The 22,683-nt window shown below is 41.1% G+C and overlaps 1 protein-coding gene across 1 annotated transcript in view; it reads left to right on the forward strand.

Annotated features, from left to right (window-relative positions):
• The window catches only part of LOC146299386 (nardilysin-like), an 87,101-nt gene that overhangs the window by 14,983 nt on the left and 49,435 nt on the right, over nucleotides 1-22,683 (forward strand). The window contains exons 4-6 of the mRNA XM_084683113.1: nucleotides 3,756-3,999; nucleotides 4,106-4,187; nucleotides 4,293-4,446. Of these exons, the coding sequence (XP_084539239.1) occupies nucleotides 3,756-3,999; nucleotides 4,106-4,187; nucleotides 4,293-4,446 (480 nt within the window). The remainder of the gene's footprint in view (nucleotides 1-3,755; nucleotides 4,000-4,105; nucleotides 4,188-4,292; nucleotides 4,447-22,683) is intronic.

Below are 22,683 nucleotides of genomic sequence, written 5' to 3' on the forward strand. Positions count from 1 at the left end.
ATTGCTAATAGGCTAACTGTTAGACACAAAATCATACTTACAGGTTTTTGTGATGAGCATACGTTGGAACAGCACCTCTTTTCAGCAACAGCGGCTTAGCAAATCCTTCTTTAAAATGTCAAAGGTTTTCATTCAAAACTGTCTTTGGTGAAATGGTTCGAGCAAATGAATAACTGAGTGTCGAACTTCACAGGGATCTTCTCATAGAAAAACATCGGCCATGCCCGTCGAGTGTCTGGTTTCTTGGGAAAATTATGAAGTGTCAGCATTCCCTGAACACTGCCACTGTAGTCCATTTTCAACATGCTAGAAAAACGTTCTTCTTTGTAGTTCTGTGGAAGTACACAGAGCAGCACGCAGCAAATTTTGGGGTGTGACCAAGGTACCGACATGAGCCAAAAAAGGTGGAGCCACCAAACTGACGTCAGTTCGGTGGCTTTTTCAAAACTTACCGTTTTACAGCTACATTCTTCAATTGTGAGATTAGCATAGAAAAGAGGTGTCAATGGACTTTGAGGTTCACTGTATGTCCATTCTACCCACCCAACTGTCATTATTCAACTATGACCAGGTAAAATCGGTTTTGCAATCAATGACTTCTTTAAACAGAACTGCTCTTGACAGTTATTGGCTAAAACAAAGACATGCAACTGTTCCATGGCTCTTCTTTCATTGGCTCCCATGCATAGACCTGGTCAAGATAAGGGCCCAGTATGCTTACATAAGCCTAGAGTTAATTCAGGGGTAGCCTCTCTTTGCACACAAAGCTAAACACAGTATAATTTTTTATACAGGATAAAGACTTACATCTTTAACTTTTCTGTCACCAATCCAATGGTCCAATCAGGAGCTGTAATAACTGTAATCACCATGACAACTCCTCAACCTTGGCCACAACCTCTGTGGGTCACGCAGGTTGTGTGTGTCATTCGCAACAACACAGGCTAATCGATTTGCTAACGGTACTTGTTTCTACCTTAGCGAAAATCATGGTGAGACAAAACCCGACAAAAAGCAAAAAGTTGATTCAGAAAATCGCAAATTTCAGACAGAGTGGACTGACATGTATGCATTTGTGCTGCCCGTTGGGGAGCACAAAACCAATGTGTTTAATTTGCAATGAGACGGTTGCCCTTGTCAAAAGTGGTCATGTGAAACGTTACTATGACACAAATCATGGACACTTTGAACAAAATTACCCCCAGAACTATGAGGTAAGGGCCAGAAAAATAAACCATCACTGTTCCGGACCCTGGAATGGAAATTTGCTGAGTGGACATTTTGGGTTTCTAATTGAGTACTCCTGAACTATGTATCTGTATCACCATTGTCCTACCTCTTGCACTTAAGAAAATAAGAGAACCACGTTTCATTTTACACTTTCACACTTTGTATTTTGAAGAGTAAATAAGCAGCAACAAATGTACTGTATGTTGTATGCTTTATAATCTATGCAATGTTCAATAGTAAGTATGCATACCTTTGTAAAAAACAATACATACAGACATATCAATTGAAAGTTGTAAGTACACCTAAGAAAACTCTTCTCTTTGTTGACGTTGTGTCCTTGGGCAAGGCACTTCACCCTACTTGCCTCGGGGGAATGTCCCTGTACTTACTATAAGTCGCTCTGGATAAGAGTGTCTGCTAAAATGACTAAATGTTCCATTGTTACATTCGCTTTGCACTGCAATAAGGGACTCTCACGCTAATGACTTGTGATCGTCTGCGTGAACAAGTTGCGAGGCGGTATGCAAATATAGAAGGACATCCTATCAATACATTCGGGGCGAATGCAATGATTGGGCGCTAATGTTTTTGTCCTGTCCCTTCTACAGGAGATCTATATATATATATATATTTTTTTTTTACAGTTAGACCACTTAAATTATTGATTGCTATCACGATTTGAAGAGACATTCAACCAGTATAAAAAAATAATCAGGAAACTATTACACATCCTAGCATTAAGTAAAATATGGGGTCATACCAGCAAGTCTATGGCAAATCATTGGGGCCGGGTTTCCCAGATTCGTTAAGAAGCTGTTAAAATTAAGAGCTTCTTAGGAGCGTTCTAAGAGCGTTCTAGAGCGTTCTTAGTACGCTCTTAAGAAGCTCTTAGCGTTAACAGCTTCTTAACGAATCTGGGAAACCTAGGTGTGTTCGACTTCATGCAGCGCCAGCGGCGCCAACAGCTGGCTGCAACTGGCTGACTTGAAGCAGTGAATGCTGGTTAATCTTTTTGTCTGACTTGACGCTGAGCATAGACTTGTATATTAATGGACACAGCTAGGTTTTTCTTCCAAGATGGCGTCCCCATTCATTTCTATAAAAAGTGCTCAGTGGCGCAGTGAGGCAAGCGATAGCGCGAAATGGGCCGCGCCATCTTTCCAGACTGACTCGTCCGGTCTTGCGCAGAAGCTTGTTCCTAGCTCCGAAACTCGTGCATACTTGCAACTAGCTGTACACGTCATACTTAGCGGCAACCATTTGCGAGTTTGTGGTACAAGTCCAATCAAGAAGTGGATACATGTGAACTCAAACAAAAATCAATACTATTAGTACTGTATTATACGGCCTATACGTTGCTCTTTTTGCTTCGGGTTTTTAGTTTGACTGCTTGTGTTTTGTGTCGGATTAAAGAAACTGTAAACTTGAATATCTGGCTCCGTTGTTGTTCTAGCAACGTTGTTCTAGCAACACTCAACTTCCCAAGCTCCCCGTGGGTGCCCTTCCCTACCAGTGGTCTGTTGAAATGCGCCTGACAAAGTTTGACAGTAGTTTGACAGTAGGCCATTTCCAAAAAAGGCAACTGTTTTGGAAATGACCTTAAAAAGACTCAGGAGCAGAGAAATTTCCACCGCATCCAAACAATCCCCTCAGTGAAGTTTGGCTAGCAACAGCACCTAGGCTAGCTTGCTCGTAGCAAAATTTACCGGGGTCAGCTTCTCCATGCAGGGCTCTAGACTGAGACCAAATGGTCGCATATGGCATTAACAATGATCGCTTCCAGCAAACTTCATTTGAATTAGCCATTTCCCCCTAAATAAATGTAAAGCTCAGTTATGTTTTTGGGGGCATATTTTCAGTTAGCAGATGGTACTGTTTGAATTGCGATTCCGTCTGAAATCTACTGGTGACAATGTTGTTACAATAGCTTGTTTCAAATGGGATTCTTAATGATTGAATGCAATACGAGCAGGCTAAATGCTTGAAAATATCACTAGAAGGGAAAAACTTAAGTTGACGTTTAAGTCATAGAGGTGAAAAACATTTTTACACCAGATTTCCCAATATCTTTGTTTGATCCAACTTTTCAACTGAGACTGCTATAGCTTATCAATACTCCCTCTTGCAGGGGAAATGAGAAGACAACCTTTTCATTCTACACATCACTTTTTGTATTTTGATTTGTAAATGAGCAGCAACAAATGTATGCTTTTAAATCTATGCAATTGTCATACATAATAAGTAGGCATTTTTATCTAAAATATACAGAAATATCAGTCGTAGAAATTACAGTTAATGAACAGACCCATCTGCAACCAATACAAGCAAGCACACCCTACAATTTCCCCAGAAATTGTACCCTCTATAGTTGGTATTGAGTTATATGTTTCGTAATAACGTTTTTGTTTTTGCCAGTTTAACTTTTTTTTATGGGGGAGGGGGGCATCATAAAGGAACTGGACATTCTTCCAAACTCTGACCCAGATCTAAGGTGTCTGATTCAACATTTGACCCCCTTCTCATAGATACATCGAGCTGACCAATGGATTTCGAGCTTTGCTCATATCCGACTTTAGTGGCGTGTTGACCTCGGATGAGGAGTCAGAATGTGAGGATGACGAGGCGGAAGGAGAGGAAGAACAGAATGGTGACTCTGGAGAGGGGACAGAGGAGGATTCTGATGAAGAGGATGATGGGAATGACAGTGACATTGAGAATGTGGATAATGAGATGGAAAGAAAAAGGAAAAAAGGCTTCTCAGAGAGACAGGTAACTGTAATGACCAGTCAGAGTGACATAACCTATACAAATGCTGTTTACCTTTTATTGATCCTGTGCAGCCAATGTGACATGTGTCATGACCTGTGTGCATTAGTCTGCGGCTGCGTTGTGTGTAGGGGTGGGCAGCTTCAGTGACCCCAATGACCTACCAGGCCTCGCCCACTTCCTAGAGCACAGTGAGTATTATCCCTGAACTCTTACCTCAGGCTGTGGCTCTGTGCCGTAGAGATGTGATAATGGATCTCTCGCTCTCTCTCACGCTCTCGCTCTCTCTCTCTCAGTGGTGTTTATGGGCAGTAAAAAGTACCCTTCCGAGAACAGCTTTGATGCCTTTTTGAAGAAACACGGGGGCAGTGACAATGCATCCACTGACTGTGAGAGGACAATCTTCCAGTTTGATGTCCAGAGGAAGTACTTCAGAGAGGCTTTGGACAGGTGATTGGATGGGGGCTGGCATGCGAATTAGAAATGGAATGTCAGGTTATAGTAGGCCTGTCATAATTTAATACTCCTTATTGTACAATATATGAACACAACCTCTGTAATGTTTGCTGACCTCGTTATTCCCCATTGTGTTTACATGTGTGTTTGTTTACATCTAACAATAATTGAAGGGATCTCTGTCTCTCTGTGTTCAAGTATTTGTGTGCATAATTTGGTCAAGAACTGGGCACTGCATGTAGCTGAAAATGTAGGGGTGTATTGCTCTGGACCCAAGCACCCCACGGTGATGCGAGTGACATTGTTTGGATTCATTTTGTATAGCTTAGTTAACCTTTAGAGGAGTGAGTTCTAAATAATACCGACGCTGCCACCAGAGTGAGTTATTTTTTCAAAACGAAAGCTAGGTAGCTTTAGTTAGCTTCCGTTACCTAGCAACCTAGCATAATACTTGTAGCAATGCTACTACCTGCTAGTGTTACTTGTTAGCCTCCTAATTTTACATTTTGAAGCCATACTATAGCGTTTGTCATATAGTTTTTGTCTATCGGAAAATAGTCGGTTGGAATGTTCAGAATCACATATGTGTGACGGTACTCTGTGGGGCCCGCTTTCGAACGATCACATATACGTGACTCTACTAATTAACGGGTTAAGCTTTGTATAGCTTTATCATGATTAGGAATCTCTTGTTATTGTCATTTTTATTATTATTAGGATTCCTCCATCAGGATGGAAACTATTATTGTTAGTTTTATCATTAGGACTCCTCCTGAAGGAAGAAGCCTATAGTTTTGGTTGGCTTTCCTATTATCATTAGGGTTCCTCCGGTAGGAGGGGTTTGTTCCATGGGAGTCAAAGCCAGCCCCTAGACCAGTAAAGTAACATTTGGCATGTTGAAACTGCAGAGCATTAGTTAAGTAATTGGTAATGTTACAGAATTGCCAAATAATTAACATTTACTTATGTTAATAAGACTTTACACCTGTTGCACATATTTCATGTGTCCATAAATAAGTGCTACATTTACATAGGGACTTGATCTGTCCCACACAAGAGGAAGACACTACAAAATATTACCATATGCGAAGGCAACTTAATATCTCCAAAAATGATTACATTAAAATAAATCTAATTTATCGCTAACGCTAAAAGCAAGCAAAGGCCCTTGTGGATCTTGGTGTTATTGCATTTCCAATTTTGTATGCAATGGTAAAAAGTTGTCCAAATTCTGAAACATTGAAAGTATAGGCCATGAGTAAATACCACACCACAAATGGCCCACCATAAGTGCCCATAAGTAGCGCTACAGGCCACGCCACAATTGTCCATTTTCAAAGTGATGGAATTTCCACCCCATGAGTCTAAAATGTCTGAAACGTATGCCTTATTTCTCATGGGAAACAGAACAGCCATTTGTGAACCATACAGTCCATGTAAAGTGAACATTTTTTTAAACGTACCGATATCTTCTTATGAACCATGACTCCAATTGACTTCGTAAATTCGGTATGTATGTGTAGGCCACAAATGTAGTTATGTTAGTTTGAGACAACAATAGCTAAGGAAATGAGTGAATGTAATTAGGAAGGCGGCTTTGTCCACATACAATTGTTCTTGTTGTTTGTTTATAATTTGAATATAAATGTGTACACAACAGTTGGTTTCAACCAAATAGGTCTACTTTCATTGGACAAGAGGCATTCCATGAGTGCTAACATTTGCTAGCCTCTGACAGCATGAGTCTGCCACTGGGCTTTATGAAAAGGCTCTTGTCTTGATTTGCAATGCAGTAGGGGAGGTTCTAGACCACGTAACTCAATATGCAGACTCCGGACCCAGACGCAATACAATTTCGACCGAAGCCAAAATCAACATACTAATTTAGTCATGATCCAAGTGAGTTTTCATTGGTGCCTGATTTTGCGCTAGAACTTATATTTTTTTCCTACTAGATGTGGTTTCTATCTTCCGTGTCCAATCCAAAGGTCCAATGCGGAGCTGTAATAATTGTAATAATCATGACAACTCACTCAACGTTGGCCGCAACCTCTGTGGGTCACGCAGGTTGTGTGATTTGCTAATGGTACCCGTTTCTTCCTCAGCGAAAATCATGGCGTGACAAAACCCAATAAATAGCGAAAAGTTGATTCAGGAAATTGCAAATATCAGACAGAGTGGACTGAGAGGTATGCATTTGTGTTGCCGGTGGGGAGCACAAAACTGATTGGTTGCCCTGGCTCCTTAACTTCAGTTGATTATTTTCTTTAATTTGCTATCAAACTTACACGTTCTGAACATGCCAAGCTCTCAAAAAAACTAAGTGGATACAGGGCCAAAGAAATCAACGCTTAGTAGCAGAGTGGCTAATATGGTGATGGCTGCAGCTAGTAACGAACTTGCCGTGATGCTAACAGCAAAAATAGAAAAGCAGCGTGAGAATCTCAAAGAGGACATGGCTACACTCATTCAAGCTTCTCTGGCGCCTATCCAGTTATCAGAATTAGAATCAGAATCAGAAAGGGTTTTATTCGCCATGAAAGTTTGCACAGACAAGGAATTTACTTTGGCAGGAAGGTGAATATATTAAACATATAGTTATCCTAAAACTTAAATATGTGGTTATCTATAGCTAGTTTTCGGGAAAAGGGGGATACATTTGGACAAAGAGTTACATTTGTGGAGATCACTGCAGGCGAGAACTGTGAAGCCCTCTCTAAAGTGGAGAAGTCCATCTCTGAACTACAGGCTGAGAATGCTACAATGATAGACCGCATCGATGACTTGGAGAGCTGTTCTTGGAGAGCAAACGTCCACATAATAAATGTGCCAGAGGCGAGTGAACCCAATATGGTGATATAGTGACTTTCATCTCCATGCTATTGAAAGACATGATTGGGAACAAGGTGTCCACGTGGCCTGGACCGGACCCACCATGCAGAAGCCCAAAGATGGTCAGCCAACCCGAGCCATCATTTTTGCTTTCCTCAGATATCAAGACCAGGAGAGGGCACTATGCTGGGCTAGGCAGAAGAAGATGTACCCCCCTATTTTGACGATCTGAAACGCAAGTATCAAAACACAAAGCGCAAGTAACTTTGTGGGCGTGATTTCAGCTTGGTTGTTATTTTGCCAGCGGGATAAATGACTTTGCGCCTGGCGCAAATCTAAAAAGGGTTGGTCTGAAGAAGCTACATTACTAATGGGTGTGGTTTGGGCGTAACGTGCAATAAACCAATCAGAGCATCATCTCACATTCCCTTTGAGAGCAGCGCTTGTTCCATGGCGAATTGCTATTATAACGGCGGATTTGCCAGGCGCACGCCAGGAGCGGTTCACAGGAGGAGACCGACGTTCTTGTCAGAGCCGTAAAAGATAGAGAAATGAGTTTTCTCATTGCACTAAATTGCCCGCTCATGCTGTTCAATCAAATTATTCTTATTTTTACATATATTTTATTTTTTCAATTGTTATAGCCTATTTTTAAATTGTTTAGTTCTTAGAATTAGTTTAACTAATGTACTTTTGTACTTAATTTATACCAGTTTATTGTTTGCACCTTCCTGCCACAGTAAATCGCGTATTTGTGTAACATAAGCTTCATGGCGAATAAACCGAATTCTGATTCTGATGGGCATGGGAGAAGAAACCTAACCAAATTAGCTTTGGTTAAACAGTCATGGGAGGAAATTGCCACAGTTGTTACAAATAAAGTTCACATACATAGAAATTTCTTATGAAAATCTTTTTATAATCATTGAAGAAATGTAACACGCCATAAATCAAAACAATGTAACGTAGCTTCGCAGAAAGAAGACCCTGGCCTCGCCAGCAGTGCGCACGGACCAAGCTGGCGCCCTTAAAATAGCATCTGAATAATGCGCCATTGACTTTAATGGCGCATTATTCTATCTTGCAGTTTCGGAAACTGCAAGATAGCACCAGGGAACGTTTGCGCCTGAACACGCCTCCTTTTTCGCTGAACCGCCCACGGGAGCGCAAAGTCATTTTGATGTGCTTCTGTGGAGGGAAAAGTTGGCTTTGCGTCGAGTGCAAACTAGGAATGACACTAAGTCAATTTGACTAAGTCAATTTTGCTGGGTGCAAGATAGGGCCTGTAGTATAAGGGACATGCATTAATAATGTCAGCTCATATTGTACATTACACTTGTGTAATGTTTGTGGTGTTTCTGCAGCTGCCTTGCAGTAAAGCTATAGTTAGCCTAGCTAACTCCCAGAAGTTAACGAGCTGCGAAACTAATGTTCTGCTACAGGTAGTCACGTGTGTTTTCGTAACGTTAGTGACGTTAGCAACTTCAGTGACTGTGGCTAGCAAGTTAGCCACCGTTAGCTTCACTTTTCACCACAAAAACGTAATTTCAGCCTAAACCGTGCTACGGAACGTAAATAAAAATACAAGCAACTCAATCTAGGGGTGTGAAAATAAATAATAATAATAAATATATATGAGAGAGAACAAAGGTTGTGCTCTTGCTGAAGGCTTCAGCACACCCAATAAGCACTTTGTGATCTTCTTTAACCTCTTAGAGAAGCTGTATGCCTTTTGCAGTGGCTCCCTCAAAGCGCCTTGCTGCTTTAGTTAGATTGCAGCAGTCACTGCAACCGAAGGCAGAGGCTCTCAACATTCCTTTACCTATTGTTGTGCCTGGTCAGGAGAGAAAACGGAAAGTGTTAGTGTGTTTCCAACACAGCACAACTGCAAGTGAGTGATGAGATTGACTCTGTGGAGTCATACTACAGGTCAATTGTGTACTACACATTTATTGATACCTTGACTGCGAAGCTCAACAGGAGATTCCAGGGAAGCATCACTGGAAGTCCAACTGTTACAATCATACGGTCCTTCCACTCTCTAACAGTGTGTGCCAACTGGACAAGCACCCCAAACTGGAGGAAGTTGTCCATGTTCTTTGCGACTTCTATGAGGAAAATGAGGACCAGCTGAAGACAGAGCTAAAGGTGTTCCACTTCAGCTTTCCCTCAAAGAACCTGCAAGAAGTCCTTGCCATTGTTGGGGAGAACACTGGCCAGCTTATCTTTCCAACATTTGTGAAGATGGTAAGAATCTATGCAACACTGCCAGTGACAAGATGCAACAGCTTCAGTGGAAAGATCCTTTCCAAACTGAAGATAAAAAGAACAGGCTCAGGAATCTCTGTGGGGAAGAAAGACTCTCCGACCTTCTCCTGCTTGCCATTGAGCAAGACATTGAAATTAATCACAATGAAGTAATGCAAATCTTCCAAGAGATGGCACCAAGGAGGATACTCCTGTGAAGATCCTTTAATTCATTCAGAGCAGAGTTGAGTTTTAAGTTTTTTTGATTATTTGACATATTATTTGGTTATACAATATGGCCTTGTTTTGTCTGTTTTTGCCTGTTCTTCATTTATTTATTCAATTAGATAATTTGATTTAGTTTATATAAATTGAAAATATCCTCCTCACTTCTTTGGCTCTCAATGAAGGCGGTCGCATTTTCTCCCTCTCCTCCCCTGACCTTCCCTGCTTGGCGTCTATCGTATTGTCTAGTCCTGTGTCTTGTGTCTTATACTGAGAGACTCTCTCCGCACCGCTCTCCGAACTAAAAATCATGGATTTGATCAGCTGGTCTCAATGCAATTGACACCATCTTGGGTTTGGGGGAACCTGACTGTCCTGACAGGACGTTCGCAGCTGGCTACTCGATGGATGCGTCGGGTGTCCAGCGGCGCTTTCTGTGGAGGACATTGAAGACATCTACCTATTTGGATCCACGATTACAGGCTTTTGCTGATTGGATTAGGCGCTGCCCTGGCATATCGACAAATTAAGGAAACGGCTACAACTGTAAAAAAGCCCCCTAAGGCTGGCCGATATGATTGGACCGACGGAGACCGGTGGAAAAAGGAGTAGACGTGCAAATTGGAATGCGGCTACTCGACCAAACAACCCCAATCTTATCTGCTTTCGGCACCCTAACCAGCACAGGCCTTGGCCAAGGCCGTTGCTGGAACAACAACTCCCCTGAAGAGCGCTGCAGCGAGACTTCTCTTGCATTCCCTACCCCCTTCCAACAGACACCTGAGGATTGTTGTCTCTGTCTGGGTCCTGATTAAGGCTGTCTCCATGGCAATACAATCTGCAAACTGAGAACTGTCTAATTGTGGCCTAGGCAATGGTGACAACCCAGGCCTACTCATACACTAACTTTCACCTGTGGATTGCGTCTCTTTCTTGGGTCATGACCAAGGATGTCTCCATGGCAATACTATCTGCGAACTGAGAATCTGACTGATTGTGGCCTAGGCGAAGACGCCAACCCAGGCACACTCATACACACCCCTTCCCCCATCCAACGCCTTCGCCTGCTTGTTCCCTCGGTGTGGCTGGCGGGTCTGTGACCAGCGCCTAGTATAGCTTCAGGTCCAGATGCTGCTTGTCCATACACCTTCCCCCCTCCCCGTTGCAAGTCATGTTGTACAATGTATGTGCTTATGTGGTGAGGTGTTTTTTGCCTGTTCCCACACTGTACTTCTCTAGGATCATAGTCTGGACGTTGCCTTTTTTTCTCCTCTCTCTCATGTTATGCTGAACATGTATTCCCGTCCTGCCTACCCCCTTGTCATGTTTGTGTATTAGAAACTGCAAGTGGCAGCTCGGAGCTAAGACGGATTCGAGAGACCGCAGATAGAGCTTCTGGCTCATCAACTAAAATATAAATCCGCCTATTCTAAAAGCCCAACTCATCTAAAACATATTTCTCAAATTGAAAATACAACAGGAAAGCTGACCACAGATCCTTTAAAAATAAACGATTAACACATAAATGAAAAATTACTATTTTTATTTGTATACTTCAGAATCATTTAAATACATCACCTTTGTTGATTTTTGTTGTTGTTGATAAAATAAGTTCCCACCCTCTCTGATGGCTAAAAAGAGCAATTAGATCAGTTGCTGGGCGTTGAAGAGGTTGCCTTTGCCATCTCTACCATTCAAAACAGAAAGGCCCAGGGCCTGATGGCTTCCTCATTGATTTTTATAAGAAATGTGCTGGTCAATTTGCCCCCTGTTGTTAGATTTGTTTAACCACTCCTTATCCCAAGGTAAATTACCAGGATAATAATAATAATAAGACAATAATAATAATATATTTATACAGCACATTTCATACAAGAATTGCAGGTTCAAGGTGCTTTACATAAAATCTATAAAAACAATGGGCCTCATTCTCGAACGCAGTTAAGAAGAATTTAAGAAGGAATTACTTCTGAATTGGATTTAGGAAAACGTTTGCCATTCATGAAAGTTTTCTCATCTGGGATTTGTTCTGAACTTCAGAAGACTTTCCGAACTCGAAATAGCAGTCGTAAATCGAGTTTTTAAGAAAACTTTGTGTTAGAAGTGTTAATGAATTTGAGATAAATCATCGGCGATTGCGTTCACATCAACTCTACAGACATCCTTGGATTAAAATAGTGTACACACTGTTAGATCCAGTGGAGAACAATTCTACTGCTCATCTACAGGTATGATGTTTTATGTGACAATTAAAACCTTTAACTTGCACTTTGACTTGAACATCATATAAATTCAACCAGGCCATCCAATTATCACTGATCATTCGACCTATTTAATGGGACGAGTGTGCACCTTAGGCATACAATATGGCACAATTATGGTTGCTTTTCGCTTGGACATAACTTGCGTTCCTGTTACTTTCCTAATTGTGTTGATTCTGACTGCACACCTCAGAAGAAACTTCTGAAGAAACTTCAGAAAATGTTCGAGAATATTCCCAATAATAGGATAAAGCATCCATTACACTTTTGCTGAAACCTGGTAGGGATGCGTCAAAATGTGGTTCATACCGACCTGTGTCGCTGTTAAATTCTGATGTTAAAATATTCTCTAAACTGTTAGCTATGCGATTGGAGGCACCCCTGCCACACCTGATTTCAACCGACCAGACTGGCTTCAGCAGAGGGCGGTATTTGTTTTCTAATATGCAACGTCTTTTAAATGTACTTTACAGCCCTTCGCCTAATGTTGTAACAAGAAGGAAAAAGCATTTGACCACGTAGAATGGGATTCTTTTTTTTGCTTTGGAACTATTTGGTTTTGGTATTACATTTAGCCAGTGGATCCGACTACATTTAGCCAGTGGATCCGACTATTTCTCCCCACACGCATCGGCGGTCACAAACCAGCTACGCTCACAGTTTTCTTTATCTAGAGGTACTAGACAAGGTTGCCCACTTAGTCCACTTCTATTTACAATATCAATATAACCATTGCCCCTTGCTTTAAAATATACACCCTCAATACAGGGTATTTCCAGATGGGGAGTGGAAAATAAACTATCACTATGTGGATGACATGTTGCTCTACATATCAGACCCACTGTTGGGACTCAATGAAATACTTTCACCGCTGGCTACAAACTTGATCAAAAAGCGAATATTTATCTGTAAATGAATCAGCGATGAGAATCCCAGATCATGCTTTACCATTTCATATATCAAGGTCAAGTTTTTAATATTTGTCCATTAACACAACTCCTGCCTTCACAAATCTTATTGATGGGAACTTTGCCCCACTTATTTTTAAAATTAAATCAGACCTACAAAGGTGGGATATCTTACATTTGACCTTAGCTGGCAGAGTGAACTGTGTCAAATGAATATACTACCAGGTTTTAAATTTTTGTTTCAATGTCTCCCTATTTTCTTATCAAAATCATTTTTACATCAGATAAATTAATTTCACGATTCATATGGAACAGTAAGACTCCTAGGATAAGTAAAGACATACTCCAGCGATCAAGAGCAGTAGGTGGGTTGGTCCTCCCTAATTTTAGGAGCTATTACTGGGCAGCAAACATCCATAAAATAACATAGTGGGTGTAATCTCCAGATACAGACTGGTGCGAGTTGACGAGCCCTCTCTATGTGCTCTGGTGTCATCTAGCTTCCCTGTCAAGATTTTGCCGTTTATATCTAACCCAGGGTCATCTCCACTCTCAGAAAATTGACTCAGTTTAGATGACATACTAACATGAGGGGAACACTTTTGATTCAGAGCCCACTGTGTAACAATCACACGTTTTTACCAGCCAAATTAGACCATGGCATAGGAAAGGATCTAAAGCAGTAACGTAACTATAGTGAGTGCAGCTGCAATAGGGCCCGTGGCTCCGTTCAATTGACCGAAATAAATATATATGATCCAGTGTCATCAATTCGCAAACATTTCTCTATTAGAGTGTCAGTTATTCATAATTATGAGCGATCACCTGCCCAATAAAATTTTTAACAATAGTCAGTCTTAACAACAGCAAATAATTCATTTAGCCTCATTTGCCTTTAGCTGAATGAAACAAATCTCATTTTTATTAAGTAATATTGCCATCGAAAAAAATAGCAAGGATGTTCGGGTAATATTGTTGTCAAAGATTCTATAGCCCACACATGTTGCGATTGTTTTCCATCCTGTTGTGTTGCATTGCGTTCCGTGTTGACTAAGCGATAAGTAGGCTACCCCATGCCCTTCAAACACAAGTGGCTGCAGGAAGCGGCACAAACGCAAATAGCAAATAGTGTGGCAAAGCTGGCAAAAGAATCTTCATTTGGATTTGTGGCGAAGTGTTCAAGAGGACGCTACGTCTGACCCCCAGGCCAACAGCAATGAGTGTGAAACTCAGCCACCAGGGTAGGCTAATCACATAACGTTTACTGTCTGTAAAATACATAATTGAATGCATTTAGACATGGCTATTAAACATCATAAAATGCACGTATAGGCCTATAGGCTAAGGCAGCAGCCAAGTTAGATATTGTAAACTATGTGCAGGATTTAGTCAGAAAATAAAGCTAGATAGGCTAAACGTTCAGCTAGCATATCTAACGAAAATAAAATCAAACATTCACCAATCAATTCACAATGTGTATTGTACATATTAAAAGGGCCGGATTAAGACAATGGGCTTTAGGGGCTGCAGCCCCGGGCCTCGTCACCAGGGGGGCCTCAGGTTGCCCGATGCCGAGTGAGTCAACGGCACCGCGCCTAACATTAGAAAAATTCAGAGTGAAAACAAAATTAATGTGCGAACATTTCCGGTCAAGGAAAGCAGAGAGTGTGGCCAAAATCCGCGATGGGACTAAACTCGAATAGCTTTGGCAACTTTTTATAGTACAAAATCGTTGTCAATCAAAAGGAGATTCAGTCTTTCGACACACCCTCCAATCATCAAGCAGAAACCCAGCGTCCAGGCCAGCCCACTCCTCCATTCACTCCCAGAGACGCTGAGCGTCCAGAGAAGAATACAATGGAAGGGAAAAAGATGCCAGGAGGAACTGAAAAAGCCAGGTAAAAAAAGAAAGATCTGTCACTTCATACATTTAGGTTCCTGCAAGGGTGGGAACAATATGTTTTCTCAAAAGCCCTGAATCTTTCAGGTAAACATTTGGGTTGTAATTTCCGGAAAATATAGCTAAGAATATGACTCCAACGTAATGTTCATATTAGGCTAGGCTACATAAAGCTAAAAAAATCAATTTTGCACTGAAATTAATGTAAAAATTTCCGCTCGCGCGCCATGCGCGCTCGCATTAATGTGAAGTTCCGATTTCACCTCACATCAAAACCTTGACTAGGTAGGCTATTAGGTTCGGGTTAAGCACCAAATGTAAATCAGTTTTTGGATATTTTAGGGGAAGCTGAGCTTCCATTGCAGTCTTAAAGAAATCGCCACTGCACACAACACTTTTTCTGCTTTTGAGTTCCATTTTCACTTTCTCTCAGCCTACTACCTTGAACGGACTACCTAGCTACGTAAACACATTCCCGAATTCAACGGCGGCGTCATTATTTCGATCAGCGTAATCGGCGTAGTGCAAGCGTAGGGTTTGGGTTCGGTGGGAAAAAATTTAAGGTTCGGCCGGGACACACTGGATAGAATGAGGATATCTAGGCTCTACACCAGAGTAGGCGATGAACAACCTTGAATTGAATTAGAGCCAGTCTTGCACAGGAAGTGCTGTTGTTCATGACTTCTGATATTTCAGTTCTGTGTTCCTTTTCCCACGCAGTTTTGATCTCATCTAACTTAACATCATCATGTAGCATAATCATCGAATAGGAATGTGCCATGGAACCATTCAACCAAGAAGGAACTTCCAAAAGTGAGTCCACGGGGGACCTTTCCAGGAGAGCAGGAAATTGTGAGCTATGTCTCTTAACAAATTGGCGAGCTTGAAAGTAACAAAATAAGTCAGTTAGTTGAAGGTCATACTTGGAACTCAAGTCATCGAAACTAAAAAATATCCCTTTCCTGTAAAGATCACAAAATCTTTGGATCATCGGCGTAACAATGACTTGGCGGGCCCAAGTGCACATCTCACCAACAGGCCCCTTACACCTGGGACACACTGGCTGCGAAGCGCCTGGACGTGCCGCGATCGGCTACGACTGAGCAAAAGCTGTTCACACCATACGCGCATTTCTCCACGCCGGTCACCAAGCCTTTAAGCTACTCTGAGCTTTCCTTTTTCATTGACATGCTACTTAAACATGGCATCGGCTAGGCTATATTTAGGAAACGTGTTATTCCAACAGCATCCCAACATTGATCCTTCTCTACGTTGGCCTAGAAAAATTGGTGCTGGGAGGTCATACAACTCCCTGCTTTTCAACTTCGAGAATTAATTTGATGTCGCCATCTCCTTGAATTTCTCACTGATTTTCTAAATCAACTTGGGGATTCTCTCGGTAGACTGTCTGCAAGTGTGTACTGTGTTGTGTGCAACGCGTGACAACTCTTTTCTCTCAAACAAACAAAACAACTACGGGCATGCAGGATGAACAGATCAATCCGTTTAATTTCATTTGTTTTAATCAGGGTAACCACATGGTTTTATATAGTGAATATTGTACGTAGGCCTTCAAAGTAATATATATATATTTTTAAAAAGTATACAACTTTACAAATGTTCACCGTAGTCTACAATTAATGTAGTAAAATATTATGTCTTTTTCTCAAATTTATCAACTAATATGGTGTATTTTATTATCCTGCAGCCGATTTCGCAAGCGTCTCGCGTAAAAATGTGACCTGCTGACGATAGCTGCAGATCGCAGGCAATCGCGGCGCTTTGCAGCCAGTGTGGCCGGTCCGATTTGATAACATGGGCGCCGAAAGAAAAAGGCGGCGCTTCCAGGCGCTTCGCAGCAGATTGCGGCTAATCTAGGCAGCAGGTCGAATTTTTATGCGAGAAGCTTGCGAAATCGGCTGCAGGATGATAAAATACACCATATTAGTTGATATATTTGAGGAAAAAAAACATGTTATTAAGATTTTACTACATTAATTGTAGACTATGGTGAACATTTGCTGTTGGGGCGGCTGTTGGAATAACACGTTTCCTAAATATAGCCTAGCCGATGCCATGTTTATGTACCATGTCAATGAAAAAGGAAAGCTCAGAGTAGCTTAAAGGCTTGGTGACCGCGTGGAGAAATGCGCGTATGGTGTGAACAGCTTTTGCTCAGTCGTAGCCGATCGCGGCGCGTCCAGGCGCTTCGCAGCCAGTGTGTCCCAGGTGTAAGGGGCCAGTTGGTGAGATGTGCACTCGGGCCCGCCAAGTCATTGTTACGCCGCTGATCCAAAGATTTCGTAATCTTTACAGGAAAGGGATATTTTCTAGTTTCGATGACTTGAGTTCCAAGTATGACCTTCAACTAACTGACTTATTTTGTTACTTTCAAGCTTGCCAATTTGTTAAGAGCCATAGCTCACAATTTCCTGCTCTCCTGGAAAGGTCCCTCGTGGACTCACTTTTGGAAGTTCCTTCTTGGTTGAACAAGCATGAACAACAGCACTTCCTGTGCAAGACTGGGTCTAATTCAATTCAAGGTTGTTCATCGCCTACTCTGGTGTAGAGCCTAGATTTCCTCATTCTATCCTAATGTAAATTGCAAATGTGTGAGATGTCGTGTTAATGTAGCTGACCTGACACATGTTTCGGTCATGCCATACACTAGCAGGATACTGGTCAACTATACTTGATGTATTGTCTGAAGTTCTTGGGGCGACTTTGGAACCATGCGCTATCATTGCCATACTTGGTGTACCAGGTGAAGAAACAAACTTGACACGAAAAAAACACCATTTTTCAATATATACAAATAGTCTCCTCTTTTACATCAGTCAATCTGCTCTTAAAATCCAATAAGAATGATAGTGATTTCACCTGGCTAGAACTAGTTCACATTTTCTCCTGTGTGGTTGATATGACTTACTAAAATTACGTTAGCAGTCATTTTATGCCAAGGCCTAGCAAGCTTTGCAAACACAAAATGTATGTCTCTCCCAATGCTTTTGGCCACAGCTGTAGAAATCCACTATGGTGGATCATGACAGAATTTTGAAGGCATGCCGTCCTTCATAGAAATCGTATTTGTCTACTCATGTTGCAATTCTAAGTATATATTTCCTTTTTAATAGTCTGTATTGTTAATACTTTCTTATTTGGTCCATTCGGGGGTGGGATGGGGTGGGCCGGGAGGGGGGTAACTTTTGAACCGTATGACTGATTTTCAAAAATGAGATACTGTTGGATTCCCTGGATCAAGACATGTTCAACTCACACTCAGGGAGAGAGACAAAACAAGGGCAGGGAACAGGGCTGGAACGCACACACAGAGACAGCAGGGGCAGGGGAAACAACCTAAGGACATTAGACAGAGTGGCTGATGGGCCTTACTGTTGGACAGGCATAATTGACTTTTACAACTGATACCATCTGGCCCAACACACATTGTAGCCCTAAATCCCCCTCTCTCTCTTAGGGCCACATTTACTAACAGGATTGCGCCCATTTCAGGCGTGAAATAGCGGGTAAAGACAACACCATATTTACAAAGGTAGCACACTTGAGTAAAAACACAGATTACTGCTGCTGGGAAGGTATAAGGGAAAAAGGATGTGTATATTTATAGCTCCTGTTCGCTTAACTTTTTGTTCTTCTTTTCCTCGAATCACCCATGGTGGCAGTAACATGCAGGCAATTATTCCCGTCTTAACGGCGCGCTAATTAACACTAATGGGCGCTGATTGCCCTACAAGAATCTGGTTTGATAAATACCACGCAAAATGCGGAAATACACGGTCCGCTATTTGATGTTGGGGAAAGGCGCAGATTCAGCTGCGGTTGCAATGCTAGTAAATGAGGCCCTTAGTCTCTCATTTTAAATTTAACTGGAGAGTAGCCAAAACAACTGCGATACAACGTTGTCCACCATCTTCTTTAGGACTGAATGGGTTACATGACTGAGTCCCATGACATGGGGGTCAGATGGCTGAGCGGTTAGGGAATTGGGCTATCAATCAGAAGGTTGCCGGTTTGATTCTTGGCCATACAAAATGACGTTGTGTCCTTGGGAAAGGTACTTCACCCTACTTGCCTCGGGGGTAATGTCCCTGTATTTACTGTAATTCGCTCTGGATAAGAGCGTTGCTAAATGTAAAAATGCATCATCATTTTCAAAAGCCTTCGTCCACACTACAACGCAAAATCAGCATTTTCAAATGTATGCACTGAAAGTGACAAAACACTCAGTGTGGACTGAGGGCTAAAAAAGAGAAAAATATGCCTTTTCAAATTAAACATATTAGTGTGACACCTTGGATAAACAAATGTAAAACAACAGATTGAGTAATCCAATTTTTGTAAAAGCATTATTTCATTATTCCAAAACTATACAAAACAACAAAACCAAACTTTTAAAAAAATCTGGTTTTGACATAACCTTTTTATTTAATTATTACAAAATAATAAAACCATAAAGAAGCCATTATACTTTTTTGAGTTCTAAAACGGACAAAACTATATTACGGTCCTATTTTCTGTTTGTCAGTACAGATTGAAAATAAAAAAAACAAATGGCCACCGGATACATGGGCCACGCACTCCAATTACATTAACATCAATAAACTGAACAAACCGACATGTTAATACCATCTACCATCTATAATTGCCATTGCAATATTCCGTATATATGATGTAAACAAGGATCCTATTGCAACTGGATTGCAGGATATAGCCTGTTGAGTGGAATGGATTGCTCTACAGTATACCCCATGTGCAAAATTAGTTAAATAGAGTAAATAGAGTTAAGTTAAACAAGTCTATTTTACTTGTTGTTTTGGTTGTGTGTTTGGTATATTACTTTTAGAAAGGGTGTACTTGCTTTGTTACGCTATTATATTATCATTATATCAGAGGCATAAAGTGGTCTTAAAAGGTTGAAGATTAAAACCAACAGTAAAAGTTAAAGGTGAACTTTTAAGAGTCTTTACCTCAAGGGTCTGTTCCATAAAGGCCGCTCAAAAAAGTTGGACTTAAAGTCCCAAACCTGACTTAAATTAGATTAAATAGTCCAGCGGGGCTAAAGCGGTTCCATAAAGGCCAATTTTCAGCTCTCGCACTCCTACTAATTCAAGTCAGATTTAAGTAGTCAAGCTAATTGCGCGTGCACCTTATTCTTAAGTAGCCCGAGAGGTAAAACATGGATCATACAATCCACCATGGCAAAAGCACTGCACACGGCCATGTGACTTCTTCCAGAAAGCACGTTCCCTTTAAGCCATGTACTATGACAGCTCCCTCATCCACCACTTCATCAAAATGAAACGATGCGCCATGATTGACGTGAACGATGAGGTTACGATTAGATAGATATAGGCCTATGCCTGATGCCTAAACATTTGAAATCATGGCTATGGTGTGTATCAAATCATTGTTCAGCATTGTTTAATGCATTAGGCAAAATGTTGTAGCCTATAGGCTATTTAAGTCGACTTTTTTATAAATGTAGCCTACATATTGAACTGATGAGAATGAGAATGTCTGTGGTAAATCATCGTTTTCCCTTTGGGTCAGTGTTACAGGAACGTCTGGTTAAGCAAGAACACGGTCTAAGCCTGACAATTAGCCTGACGTGGACCAGGCTAGTTTCAAAGCATAAGTTACCATAGTAACTGAGTTTGAACTACGTTGAGCTAGCTTTATGGAACCGAATGAACTAGAAATGAGTCAGACTAACTGACATAAGTCTGGCTTATTTGGTAAACTTGCTTTATGGAACAGGCCTCTGGTCTGATGAAGAGGTCTTTCATTAACCACTGATCAATTAACAATAATAAAGATTACAACTAGAGAGCATACAATTTCTGGGGAAATTGTGAGGGTGTGCTTGTGGCTGCCCCAGCTTTCCATACACTCCTGGTGTTTACATATTTCAAAAAGCATTTAAGTGTATGACTACAGTTCTGACCATTGTGTTCCCTTGATAATAAGTTTGTAAAAATGACATGCATCACTCAGATGGAGGAGAGGTGATACTGGTTGGTTGGAAGAGAAGGAGGCCAAATGTAGCTCATGAAGATGCAGCGCTAGATAACTTATTAAATTGTAATCAGATATAAACAACTTGTTGGTTGCCCTATTATGTCCTATTATCCTCCTATCATCGCCCTATTATGTAATTTGAACGCCCTGAACGGCATCATTTGAGTAATGAGGGCAAGCGTAGGCTTATTGATTACTTAAAAAACGTTAAGTTTCATTATGCATCATAGAGGAGCCTAGTTAGAGAAGGATTTAGCAGTTTAATATTAGAAGCCTATTTTATTAATAATTTTCAGAGTAACCTCAAACCTTTCTTTTGTTTCTTTGACCTTACATTTTCTTTGAGGGCTTAGTGGTCTCGGTTTAACATCATTATTTATAGCGACATAATTACCGGACACTGTTAGCTCGCAATGTAGACAAAGAATGCCCCTGCAACAAAGTTGTAACTTGGTAACAAGTAGCCAGCTAGAAACCGAGCAGAAGTTTGTAGCCATATAAAGGCCTATAAATATAGGCTACTTGATTTGGCTGCAAGATTCGCTGATTTTGAGTGTCCAAGATATGATGGATTCTGATCTGGATCAACAGTCTAGCCATGTAGCTAAGGCTTGTCCGGGAAGAGTACATTTTTTTTTAACGGCAAGTCTGGAAGATCAATTTAGGCTAGTGCTACTTGCCCCGATGCACTGGACAAGTTATTAAAACTCAAACAAAATAAAATGCAATGTTAGGCCTACTTCACGTTATGTGCCACTCGTTACGTCTATCGATTTTATTTGAGCGAATTCTGCATCAGTAAAACCACCAACCCAAGATCTCTACAGACCAGCTAATTTCCTGCTCAACACTTCAACGGGGGCTTATTACTTGAAAGATGAATTAGGCTATTTACGGTCGTCTCAGTTACACCATGAGGGGTGGGAAATACTGTGATTTGCTTAAGAAGGCAAATGGCTAGTAAAACATAACATTTCATAATAATTTCAATAAATCAAGCAGCGCAGCAAGACCCAGTAAAATGTATATCCTACAGCTAAGCAAGGCTGAAGCAGGCTGACATTAATTATTTTCATGAACAGACAACGTTTTGACATTGACAAAGTTTAGGCTGTGGCAATGAAGTTCAGGTTAGTAGTCAGATACTTTCACCTATTGAAAAACTTTTGAGTAAGGGGAAAGCCAAACATGTTCCGTCGCCGTTTGACTTTCTAAACATCTCTAAAGAGATGTTTTTGTTAGCTACTCATTAGTGTCTCGGGTAGGCTACAGCGTTGCAGTGAGCCGCCACACTGATTTGAAACCACAGGTAATGGTCATTTCACCAACAAATCGTTTATTAATGTCAAAATAAATCCTACAACAAAAACGTATTTGTGAGGAATGTTTATTTTAACGATTGAAAACAGATGCATCATGACCACTGTAGTATGTGTTGCCCAAGCAACAGAGGCTAATGTCATGATGCTAATGCTTCAGTGAAATAGTAGACTACCGTTTCCGAAAGTAGATGTGGGCCTACTTACTTAATAATATCAGCTAATATTGTACATTACATTTCACAATTATGTTTCACACCACAAAGTAAAATGATTAAATATCACCCTGGCCTCTTTGCTTGTGGCGTTTCTGCAGCTGCCTTGCAGATTAGTATCCCCCAAGTTAACAGATGGGAAACTAATGTTCTGCTAGAGATAGTCACGCGAGTTTTCGTGACGTTGGTGACGTTAGTGGCGTCAGTGACTGTGGCTAGCAAGTTAGCCACCGTTAGCTTCACTTTTTGCCACAAAAACGTAATTTCTACTTAAACCGTGCAATG

This window comes from Hypomesus nipponensis, chromosome 3 (assembly GCF_054491055.1).
Source record: "Hypomesus nipponensis isolate SF chromosome 3, ASM5449105v1, whole genome shotgun sequence".
NCBI classification, from domain to species: domain Eukaryota; kingdom Metazoa; phylum Chordata; class Actinopteri; order Osmeriformes; family Osmeridae; genus Hypomesus; species Hypomesus nipponensis.